The 12,191-nt window shown below is 48.4% G+C and overlaps 1 protein-coding gene across 1 annotated transcript in view; it reads left to right on the top strand.

The window, feature by feature from the left end:
- The window catches only part of ptpn23a (protein tyrosine phosphatase, non-receptor type 23, a), a 135,305-nt gene that overhangs the window by 35,976 nt on the left and 87,138 nt on the right, over positions 1 to 12,191 (top strand). The window contains exons 7-8 of the mRNA XM_072468199.1: positions 7,043 to 7,123; positions 8,559 to 8,690. Coding sequence (XP_072324300.1) covers positions 7,043 to 7,123; positions 8,559 to 8,690 — 213 coding nt within the window. The remainder of the gene's footprint in view (positions 1 to 7,042; positions 7,124 to 8,558; positions 8,691 to 12,191) is intronic.

Raw genomic sequence — 12,191 nt, 5'->3', positions numbered from 1 at the left:
AAACCTAGGTATCTTAATTATATGAGTTTGGGTCTTACAACAAATATAAACTAACTAGCGACTGCAATATAATCATAAAAATGCTGACTGTTGAACATTCTACTGTTCACTATTTTAATAGGTGTCAACATGCTTAGAGTAAATATTTAACAATATGGAGAGGAATGCCACATTTGAACTGTAATATCACATCTGTTAATACCTATATCTGTGGATTTGCCTCCTCATGGCTTGCCTTTATTTTTGTTAAACAGTCTATGCTCAATTTGAAGAGATATAATTGTTATTATTGTCACAAGTAGGCTTATATTAACACTGCAATGAGGTTACTGTGCAAAATAATTTATTCAGGAAAATTTAGTGGAACTGAAGGTGGTTAAGTCACTGAAGCATCATTTTTTTAAAAAATTGTTTTTATCGAAACAAAATTTTTACATTAACAACATTTAACAAAACAAGGTGAACGTTAACATTATATAAAAAAAGAGGGGAAAAAAAGAATATGCAGTATGTGAACATTCCACCCCCCCCCCCTCCTCCTCCTCCCGGATTGCTGCTGCTGCTGACATTTTAGTGCTCTCCTAGAAAGTCGAGGAAAGGCTGCCACCTCCGAGAGAACCCCATCATGGACCCTCTCAAGGCAAACTTTATTTTCTCAAGACTGAGAAACCCAGCCATGTCGCCAACCCAGGTCTCCACACTCAGGGGTTTCGAGTCTCTCCACATTAAAAGTATCCGTCTCCGGGCTACCAGGGAGGCAAAGGCCAAAACCTCCGCCTCTTTCGCTTCCTGTACTCCCGGATCGTCTGACACACCAAAGATCGTTATCGCTGGACTTGGCACCACCCGCGTGTTTAGGATCTTGGACATTGCCGTAGCGAATCCCTGCCAGAATCCTTTGAGAGCCGGACATGCCCAGAACATATGGACATAGTTCGCTAGGCATCTCGCACATCTATCCTCAATCCCAAAGAACTTGCTCATTCTCGCTGCCGTCATGTGTGCCTGATGGACCACCTTAAACTGAATTAAACTAAGCCTGGCACATGATGAGGAGGAATTAACCCTGCTTAGGGCATCAGCCCACTGGCCCGCGTCCAGCTCCCTGCCTAGCTGCTCCTCCCACTTGCCCTTAAGTTCTACCACTGGGGCTTCCTCCGCCTCCTGTAGTTCTTGGTATATGTCCGACACCTTCCCCTTCCCTACCCAGGTGCCAGAGATCACCCTATCCTGTATCCTACATGGGGGTAGCAACGGAAATGTCACCACCTGCTTTTTTAGAAAGGCACGTACCTGAAGGTATCTGAAGGCATTTCCAGGCGGCAGATTAGATTTCTCCTCCAGCACCTTCAAGCTGGGAAAAGTCCCGTCTATGAACAGGTCCCCCATCCTTTTAATACCTGCCCTATGCCAGCTTTGAAACTCTCCGTCTATCTTGCCCGGAACAAATCTGTGATTGTTGTGTATCGGGGTCCAAACTGAGGCTCCTTCCACCTCCCTGTGCCTTCTCCACTGACCCCAGATCCTTAGTGCTGCCGCCACCACCGGGCTTGAGGAGTAGCGCACCGGCGAGAACGGCAGAGGTGCCGTTACAAGTGCCCCTAAGCTGGTGCCTTTGCATGGCGCCGCCTCTAACCACTCCCACGTCGACCCCTCCCCCAGTACCCATTTCCTAATCATGGCTATATTAGCCGCCCAGTAGTAGCTGCAAAATTTTGGCAGCGCCAGCCCACCCTCCCCCGACTGCGCTCTTGAAGCAGTCTCTTTACTCGCGGGGTCTTATTTGCCCATACAAATCCCGAAATGATCTTGTTCACCCGCTTAAAGAAGGACTTGGGGACGAAGATGGGAAGGCACTGGAAGACAAACAAAACTCTGGGGAGGACCGTCATCTTAACGGTCTGCACCCTCCCCGCTAGAGAAAGCGGGAGCATGCCCCACCTTTTAAAGTCCCCCTCCATCTGCTCTACCAGCCAGAATAAGTTAAGCTTGTGCAGGGCATCCCAGTTTCGAGCCACCTGTATGCCTAGGTACCGAAAGTTCCTCTCTACCATCTTAAGCGGAAGCTGTCCCAGTCTCTTCTCCTGCCCTTTAGCTTGGATCACGAACATTTCGCTTTTCCCCACGTTTAATTTGTACCCCGAGAAGTTACCAAAGTCCCTTAGAATCTGCATGATCTGCCCCATCCCCTCTAGTGGGTCCGAAATATACAGGAGCAGATCATCCGCGTAGAGTGAGACCCAATGCTTTATCTCTTTCTCTCCCCCCCCCCCCCCCCCCCCCCCAACCAACCCCTGCCAGTTCTTTGAAACCCTCAGCACTATGGCCAACGGCTCTATTGCAAGGGCAAATAGTAACTGGGAGAGGGGGCACCCCTGCCTCGTCCCTTGGTGAAGCCTAAAATACTCCGACCTCACCCGGTTCGTGCATCAACTTGCTACGGGGGCCTGATAAAGTAGTTTGACCCACCCTATGAATCCCTCACCAAATCCAAACCTTCTTAGCGTTTCCCACGGGTGCTCCCACTCCACCCGGTCAAAGGCTTTCTCTGCATCCATCGCAGCCACTACTTCTGCCTCCCCTCCTTCTGAGGGCATCAGAATAATGTTTAGGACCCTCCGTACATTGGTGTTCAGTTGCCTGCCCTTAACGAAGCCTGTCTGATCCTTCCCTATCACCCCTGGGACACAGTCCTCTATTCTTGTGGCCAAGATCTTGGCCAGCAATTTGGCTTCTACATTCAAAAGCGATATCGGTCTGTAGGACCCGCATTGTAGCGGATCTTTCTCCCGTTTGAGAATGAGTGAGATCGAGGCCTGTGACATTGTTGGGGGGAGGGTTCCTCTCTCTTTAGTCTCGTTAAAGGTCCTTAGCAGGAGTGAACTCAACAGTTCCGAAAATTTCTTGTAGAATTCTACAGGATAGCTGTCCGGCCCCGGGGCCTTGCCCGACTGCATACTCTCTAGGCCCTGAACAATCTCCTCCAACTCTATTGGGGCCCCCAGTCCCTCCACCAGATCCTCTTCCACCTTTGGAAACCTCAATTGGTCCATGAATTGCTTCATCCCTTCCCCTCCTGCCGGGGGTTCTGACTCGTACAGTTTACCATAAAACTCCTTAAAGACTTTGTTCACCTCCACCGGGCGCAAGACCGCGTTACCTTCCTTATCCCTAACTCTCCCAATTTCCCTGGCCGCCCCTCTCCTACGAAGTTGGTGCGCCAGCATTCTACTCGCTTTCTCCCCATACTCATAGACTGCCCCTTTTACCTTCCTCAGCTGTGCGACCGCTTTCCCTGTGGTCAGCAGATCAAACGCCGCCTGCAGTCTCCGGCGCTCCTTCAGTAGCCCCATCTCGGGGGTCTCCGCGTAACTCCTGTCTACTCTGAGTATCTCCTCTACTAGCGCCTCTCTCTCCGCTCTTTCGTTCTTTCTTCCGATGGGATCTGATAGAAATTAACTCCCCTCTGATAACTGCCTTCAGAGCCACCCAAACCGTAGTTGCTGTTACCTCTCCTAATCGTTGGTTTCCAAGTAGTTTTGGATGTTCCTATTTATCCGCCCACAAACCTCATCATCCGCTAGCAGTCCCACATCTAGCCTCCAGAGTGGGCGCTGCCCCCTCTCTTCACCAAGTCGCAAGTCCACCCAGTGCGGAGCATGGTCAGAGACTGCAATGGCCGAGTACTCCGTTCCCTCCACCCTTGGGATTAACGCTCTGCTCACAACAAAAAAATCTATACGAGAATTAACTTTGTGAACGTGGGAGAAAAAAGAGAACTCCTTCGCCCTCGGCCGAGCAAATCTCCGTGGGTCTACGCCCCCCACCTGTTCCATGAAACCCCTCAGTTCCTTAGCCGCTGCTGGTCGCTTTCCTGATCTGGACTTTGACCAGTCCAATACTGGGTCAATGACTATGTTATAGTCATCCTCCGTGATCAAATTGTGTGAGTCTAAGTCCGGGATTTTACCCAGCATGCGTCTCATGAATTCCACGTCGTCCCAGTTCGGGGTGTAGATGTTCACTAACACCAACCGGGTCCCCTGCAGCTTTCCACTCACCATTATGTATCTGCCCCCTTTATCAGCCACAATATTCCCTGCCTCGAATGCCACCCGTTTACTGACCAGAATTGGTCTTTGAATCCAGCCCCGAATGGAACACCTGGCCCACCCACCCCTTTCTCAATCTTGTTTGATCTGCGAGTTTTAAATGAGTCTCCTGTAGCATGGCTATTAGGTTCGAGAACACGCAAACCCTCTTGACCGGCCCATTCAGACCCCCCCCCCCAGTGAAACAAGAAACAAACCCTGGGTGTTAACCTGGCCCCATAGAAGAAACGGCTCCAGATGTCTGAAGAGCAGCCCTCAGTATAAGGCTCCTCTTCCCCCCCGCCCCCACTGTGGCTGAGCTCCGCAAAAGCATAGAGCATGGCCAGAGAAACAGGGAACAAAAAGGGAAACAAAATACATAGCTCCCTCCAGCCACCTCCCCAGCCCCCTCAAGCATTTAACATTACTCCCAATCTTATGTTAGGCTAACATCATGTTACACATCCCCACCAGAGTGTTTCATCAAAGTGTAGCTGTCCTTTAGCTCGAGTTCAACTTTTCCTGTTTAGTTAATGTCCACGCCTCGTCCGGTGTATCTAAGTAGTAATGCTGGTCTTGATACGTGACCCAAAGCCTCGCAGGATGCAGTAGCCCGAACTTCACCCCTTTGTTGTGGAGGGCCGTCTTAGCGTGGTTGAATCCAGCGTGCCTCTTGGCCAGTTCTGCTCCCAGGTCCTGATATATGCGAATTACACAGTTCTCCCACTTGCTGCTCCACTCCTTTTTGGCCCACCGCAAGACACGTTCCTTGTCTGAAGCGGTGAAATCGTACCACCATAGTCCTCGGCGGTTCGTTAGTCTTGGGCTTCCTTGCAAGGACTCTATGTGCCCCGCCCAGTTCCAGAGGCCGAGGGAATGCCCCCGTCCCCATCGGAGTCCCCAGCAGCATGGTCACAAATGCACTCGTGTCCGACCCGTCTGCACCCTCCGGGAGACCCAAAATTTGCAGGTTTTGTCTCCTGGACCTATTTTCAAGGTCTTCCAATCTCTCCTGCCATCTCTTATGCAAGGCATCGTGCGCCTCCACCCTGACGGCCAGACCAAGTATCTCGTCTTCGTTATCTGAGACCTTTTTGTCGATCTCCTTAATCGCCTTTTCCCGCATCTTCTGGGTCTCAACCACCTTCTCCATTGAGGCCTTCATCGGGGCCAGCATCTCCGTTTATAGGTCAGCAAAACAACTTCTGAGGCAGTCCTGCTGTTCCCGCGACCACTGGGCCCACGCAGCCTGATCCGAGCCGGCTGCCATTTTGTGCTCCCGTGTCCCTTCCAGCTGCATCTCCGCACTCGCTGGCTTCACAGCCCTACTTCTGGTCCCTTACACCATGCGGGGAACCTTTCCAGCATTACTTGCCCCGTCGGGTTTCACCGCGGGAGAGCCGCTAAAGCGCCTAAAAAGGGCCCGTAAGTCCGTTCGCGGCAGGAGCTGCCGTATTCGCGACCTACTCTCGCATGGCTGCCACCGGACGTCCGTCACTGAACCATCGTGGTATATGTCTGGCTATTGAAGGAAATTATAACGGAAAATTCATGTTATTGCACATGCCAGCACTGAGAAGGTGACTAAAGTGACTAACCCCATTAGCTGACTTTCGTTGAGGTGTTCCTGCAGCAATGACAGTGTTAATGAGGCACAAGTTCAGGAGGAATTTGCACTTCGATTATTGAAGTTTTTTTTTATGAGGAAGCATAAGGTATCCAAGTTCACCCTGGCAAAGTGCATTAGCTGGCAAAATACCTCCATTTAGAAAAAGGAACTGGATTTTATTTTCAGTTTCTAGTTGGACATCTGGCCAGAAACTGAAAATAATTTAGCCCGTTGAATGGCATAATGCTACATCTGACTTATTTAAAATTCTGTCTCATTAACAGAGCAGTTTTTAAGTGTCTTTCGTGCAGTCAAATGTCTCAAAGTTCTATGCAGGGAGACTGCTGGCCACTAAACAGCAAGAGAGAGAGATTAATTAATGTGATCATAAACAGTCAAAATGGTAAACTTTCAGAATGTAGATACAGATGCTGAAAACAAACTCTAGAATGCAGGGGCATAGTAGTTTGATGGCTATACCGGCAGTTGTGATGGTGAGAGACATTGGGCCAGATCATGGAGAGTAAACCCTGTACATGTAGCAAAAGTAACTTGTAATTAAGCAATGTCTTCATGCCTAACAATGTCCCAAAGTACATGAGTACAAACATAAAATCACTTCGCCAAAGCTGGAGGTATTGGGTAAGGTGGCCAGAAGCTTGGATCACGGGAGGGTTTAGAAGGGAGGAAGGTACATGGAGAACTAAAAAGGAAATTTAAGAATGTGGGACCACCTGCGTTCAGGTGAAGGGGCTAGAAATGCACAAGAGGTCAAGAGTCTGAGTGGCGAGTAAGGTAGTACTGTTGGGGAAAACTACACCATTTGGAGTGATGGAAACAAAATAATTATAGATATAAAGCACTGAGGGGCAAAGGTGGGTAATTTGTTACGCAAGCTATTTTAGTGCTGGAGACCATACATAGTCGACCCTCAGCTGCATGTTGAATAGGAAACTGATGTTGCCATAGGGCTGGAGAAACCTACAGAGTTAGACTCAAACAATGATAAGGAAGTGACCATCTTTCTTCAAAGATGTTACTGCTGAAACTCAGGCAACCAGTGAAGCTTGGCAGGGGGACTTCCCCTGTTGAAAGTCATTATATCTCTCTCTGGTATGGATGAAAATGCATTTATTGTGTTGATACCGTACATATTTAAGAGACACAACATTAATTAAAGAAATCACCTCATCAACTGCATTCCCAAATGACAAATTGCAAAATGACTCTTGTTTTTAGTTGAATAAATGGATTACCCCTTAATGGCTCATGTAATGGTTTATGTCAGAACAGATGCTACATTTTTTAATGATCACACTTGTCTGCTGTTTCATTACTTTAGGGACAAGCTCAGGAGTGTCTGCTGGAAAAATCCATGTTGGACAATCGAAAAAGTTTTCTAGTAGCAAGAATCAGTGCCCAGGTGTGTAACCATGTGCCTTAATATTGTGTGGTTTATTGGACTGAGTGTTGTTTCTTTATGAAAAATTTTGAGATGAGGAAAAATTTCTACATTATTCCAAGAACATGGAGTAAAAGAACTATTAGATACATAAAGCCCACTCCTGTAACCACATTTGCTTATTTGGATTTCTTTCATCCCAACCAAAAATCTTGCTACCACTCAAATCTATTTGTTCATCTATCTCACAGTAGTTTTGACAGAACTTCTTTATTAAAGATGTTGATTGCCTAGAGATGAAGTTTTTCTGTTAATCTGTTCCACATCTCTGAGGGGTAGGTGAAAAAAATCTTTTAATCTAGTTCCAAGGAGAGCTGTTCTTGACTCTTCCACTAAATTGTCAGTTTTCCTATCTTCTGATCCACAACCTTTCTTTTAACTATTGTGTTAAAAACTTACTCTAGCGTTTCAGTTTGAGACTTGTGACATTTGAACTTGTATTCTCAATTAAATTTCCGACTTCTACCTTAATATTGTTCTTGTTGTAATGACTATGGTGTGTCACTTTGTCTTTTTTCCAGACATGAGTTCAGTAGACTGAGTCCTAATAATAGAGATGCCTGCAACCTTTAACGTCATCCTTTTATAAAAAAAAAAAAAATTTTTAGTGTACCCAATTGTAATTTTATCCAATTAAGGGGCAATTTAGTGTGGCCAATCCACCTAACCTGCACATCTTTGGATTGTGGGGGGGGTGAGACCTACACAGACACGGTACATCATCCTTTTTATGGGAATGTGACCTATATGTTGTATCTTGTTCAAACTGGTGCACTCCATATATACTGCATTTCTGGATTTGCCTTATTCACAATTATTTCAAATGATGTCTTGATAATACTTGGAGCAAGTAACTTCATTTTAATTTTGAAAAGACATGATGACGAAATGCCTTTGACTCCAAAATTTCTCCCATCACCAGTTTCTTTAGTCTACAGCTTACTTTTAGTTATTGATTTTAAAAAGTACCTGCGGAGGGCACGGTGGTGCAGTGGTTAGCACTGCTACCTCACAGCACCAAGGACCCGGGTTCGATTCTGGCCCTGGGTCACTGTCTGTGTGAAGTTTACACATTCACCCCGTGTCTGCGTGGGTCTCACCCCCACAACCCAAAGATGTGCAGGGTAGGTGGATTGGCCACACTAAATTGTCCTTCAATTGAAAAAAAGAAGAATTGGATACTTTATTTTTTTTAAAGAGTTTAAAAACCACCTTCAGAACAGTTTAGTCCAGAATTAAAGGAGGAAGGGAAAACTAACAAGTTTGGCTGCAGTTACAAGTATTTGGTTTCATTCTTAGAAATTTCATTTGTTTTAAATTTGACAAGTCAAGGAAAAGGTTGCATCTTGGTATTATACTGACTGGATGAGAGATTTATAGTTTGCATTGTTGACAGGTGGTTGATTATTATAAAGAAGCTTGTCGTGCCCTGGAAAACTCAGAGACTGCTTCACTTATTGGGAAATTTCAGAAAGACTGGAAGAAACTGGTACAAATGAAGATTTATTACTATGCTGCAGTCGCACATGTAAGTAGGATCTTGTGAAAAATGTAAGACTCTGAATTTCTGGTGTTCTCCAAGAACACGCTTCCCTTATCCTGTTCAACTTTCACCTCTGAGTTTTCTCTTATTTTTGTTCCGAAAGACCTGCTGCCTCTTGCACTTCAGTGAAGTGCCAATTTTTGAAGAATAAACCCAAGCAGTCAAAATGTGTTATTCTGTCATGAATGGCATCTTGTCCTTAGCCAAATTGTGGATCTATGTAGGGGAATCCTTTTTGGTCTGTATGGAATAACTCAATTAGTGCTTTAACTACCAGACAATTGAACTCAAAAGGCACTGTTTTGAATGAGTGCCTTCATATTTCTACAAATTATATGTTGGAAGTAAAGAGAAAACGTCTATGAAAAGATAATTATACTAAATTCTTTTTTAAAATATTTTTTATTAAGGTTTTTTTAACAACACCATTTTTGTTCCCCTTACAAACAATCACCCCCCCCCCCCCCCGTAACAAAATAACGCAAATTCTCCCTGAGCAAGATATATACATGGCAAGATGGTATATTTACATAGCTTTATACAATGGCTCTTGGCCGCGCGTACGTTTCCCCCCACCCTCCATGCTATCTCCCGCTCGTCCATCCCCTCAAACAGTCTCTCGTTCCCCCCCTCTCCCCCCAGGGTTGCTGCTGCTGCTGAACGACCTTCTTCTAACGCTCCGCGAGATATTCTAGGAACGGTTGCCACTGCCTGTAGAACCCCTGTGCAGACCCTCTCAAAGCGAACTTAATTCTCTCCAATTTTATGAACCCCGCCATGTCGTTAATTCAGGCCTCCAGGCTAGGGGGCTTCGCCTCCTTCCACAATAGCAAGACCCTTCGCCGGGCTACTAGGGACGCAAAGGCCAGAATTCCGGCCTCTTTCGCCTCCTGCACTCCCGGCTCATCCACCACTCCAAATATTGCTAGCCCCCAGCTTGGCTTGACCCGGACTTTCACCACCTGGGATATTACTCCCGCCACTCCTCTCCAGAACCCCTCCAATGCCGGACATGACCAAAACATATGGACATGGTTCGCCGGGCTCCCTGAACATCTTTCACATCTATCCTCTACCCCAAAGAACCTACTCAGCCTCGCCCTCGTCAGGTGCGCTCTGTGAACCACCTTAAATTGTATCAGACTGAGCCTGGCACACGAGGAGGAGGTATTAACCCTACCCAGGGCGTCGGCCCATGGCCCTTCCTCAATCTCCTCCCCCAGCTCCTCCTCCCATTTACCTTTCAGTTCTTCTACTAGCGCTTCCCCCTCTTCTTTCATCTCTTGGTATATTTCCGACACCTTGCCCTTCCCGACCCATACCCCCGAGATCACCCTATCTTGAATTTCTTGTGCCGGGAGCAACGGAAATTCCCTCACCTGTCGCCTCACAAAAGCCCTCACCTGCCTATATCTAAATGCATTTCCTGGGTGTAACTCAAATTTCTCCTCCAGTGCCCCCAGGCTCGCAAATGTCCCGTCAATGAACCGGTCCCCCATTCTTCTTATCCCCGCCCGATGCCAGCCTTGGAACCCCCCGTCCATCTTCCCTGGGACAAACCGGTGGTTACCCCTGATCGGGGACCACACCGATGCTCCCATTGCACCCCTGTGTCTTCTCCACTGGCCCCAGATCTTTAGTGTTGCTGCCACCACCGGGCTTGTGGTGTATTTTGTCGGCGAGAGCGGCAGCGGTGCCGTTACCAACGCCCCCAGGTTCGTTCCTTTACAGGACGCCGTCGCCATCCTCTTCCATGTCGCCCCCTCTCCCTCCTTAACCCACTTACGGACCATCGCCGCATTTGCTGCCCAGTAGTAACTCTCTAGGTTTGGCAAAGCCAACCCTCCTCGGTCCCTGTTGCGTTCCAAGAACCCTCTCCTAACCCTCGGGGTCTTATTTGCCCACACATACCCCATGATACTCCTACCTACTCTCTTGAAAAAGCCCTTGGTGATCACGATGGGGAGGCACTGAAACATGAACAAAAACCTCGGAAGGACCACCATTTTGACCGACTGCACCCTACCCGCAAACGAGAGCGGGAGCATGTCCCATCTTTTAAAATCCTCCTCCATTTGCTCCACTACCCTCGTCAAATTCAGTTCATGTAGGGCCCCCCAACTTCTGTCTACCTGGATCCCCAGATATCGAAAACTCCTCTCCGCCCGCCTCAGCGGTAGGTCCCCTATCCTTCTTTCTCCCTGCCTTTAATACAAAAAGCTCACTCTTCTCTACATTAAGCTTGTAGCCCGAGAACTCTCCAAACTCCTTCAGAGTCTGCATGACCTCCACCATCCCCTCCATTGGGTCCGCCACGTATAGCAGCAGGTCATCCACATATAGCGATACCCGATGCTCCTCTCCCCCGCGGACTATCCCCCTCCATTTCTGAGACTCCCTAAGTGTTCGCCAAGGGTTCGATCGCCAATGCAAACAAGAGGGGGGACAGGGGGCACCCCTGTCTCGTCCCTCGGTACAGCCGAAAGTACTCCGACCTCCGCCGGTTTGTCACAACGCTCGCCACCGGGGCGCTGTAAAGGAGCTTAACCCATCTAATAAACCCTCCCCCGAACCCAAACCTGCGCAATAACTCCCAGAGGTACTCCCACTCTACTCGGTCAAAGGCTTTTTCCGCGTCCATAGTTGCCACTATCTCCGCCTCTCCCTCCTCCGATGTCATCGTTATCACGTTTAAGAGCCGCCGCACATTGGTATTTAACTGCCTGCCCTTTACGAATCCCGTTTGGTCTTCGTGAATCACCCCCGGGACACAGTCCTCAATCCTAGTGGCCAGTACCTTCGCCAATAGCTTAGCATCCACATTGAGGAGCGAAATCGGCCTGTACGATCCACATTGCTGTGGATCCTTGTCTCGCTTTAGAATCAGGGAGATTGTCGCCTCCGACGTTGTCTGGGGCAGGGTTCCTTCCTCTCTTGCCTCGTTGAAGGTCCTCACTAGTAGCGGGGCCAGCAGGTCCACATATTTTCTATAGAATTCCACTGGGAACCCGTTCGGCCCCGGAGCCTTCCCCCCCCCCTGCATGCTCCCCAAACCCTTACTCAACTCCTCCAACCCAATTGGTGCCCCCAAACCAACCGCCTCCTGCTCCTCCACCCTCGGGAACCCCAGCTGGTCCAGGAATCGCCTCATCCCCCCCCTTACCCCCCTGGGGGCTGGGATCTGTACAGCTCTTCATAGAAGTCCTTAAATACCTTATTTATTTCCATTGCCCTTCGAACCGTGGCTCCCCTTCCATCTTTGATTTCCCCCTATTTCCCTCGCTGCCGCCCTCTTATGGAGCTGGTGCGCCAGCATCCGACTAGCCTTTTCCCCGTACTCGTAAGTCGCCCCTTGCGCCTTCCTCCACTGTGCCTCCGCCTTGCCCGTGGTCAGCAGGTCAAACTCCGTCTGGAGCCGTCGCCTTTCCCCAAGTAATCTTTCCTCCAGGGCCTCTGCGTATCTCCTGTCCACCCGCAAGATCTCCC

This window comes from Scyliorhinus torazame, chromosome 11, assembly GCF_047496885.1.
Source record: "Scyliorhinus torazame isolate Kashiwa2021f chromosome 11, sScyTor2.1, whole genome shotgun sequence".
Classification (NCBI taxonomy): Eukaryota; Metazoa; Chordata; class Chondrichthyes; order Carcharhiniformes; family Scyliorhinidae; genus Scyliorhinus; species Scyliorhinus torazame.
This window is presented reverse-complemented; position numbering and strand designations above follow the sequence as displayed.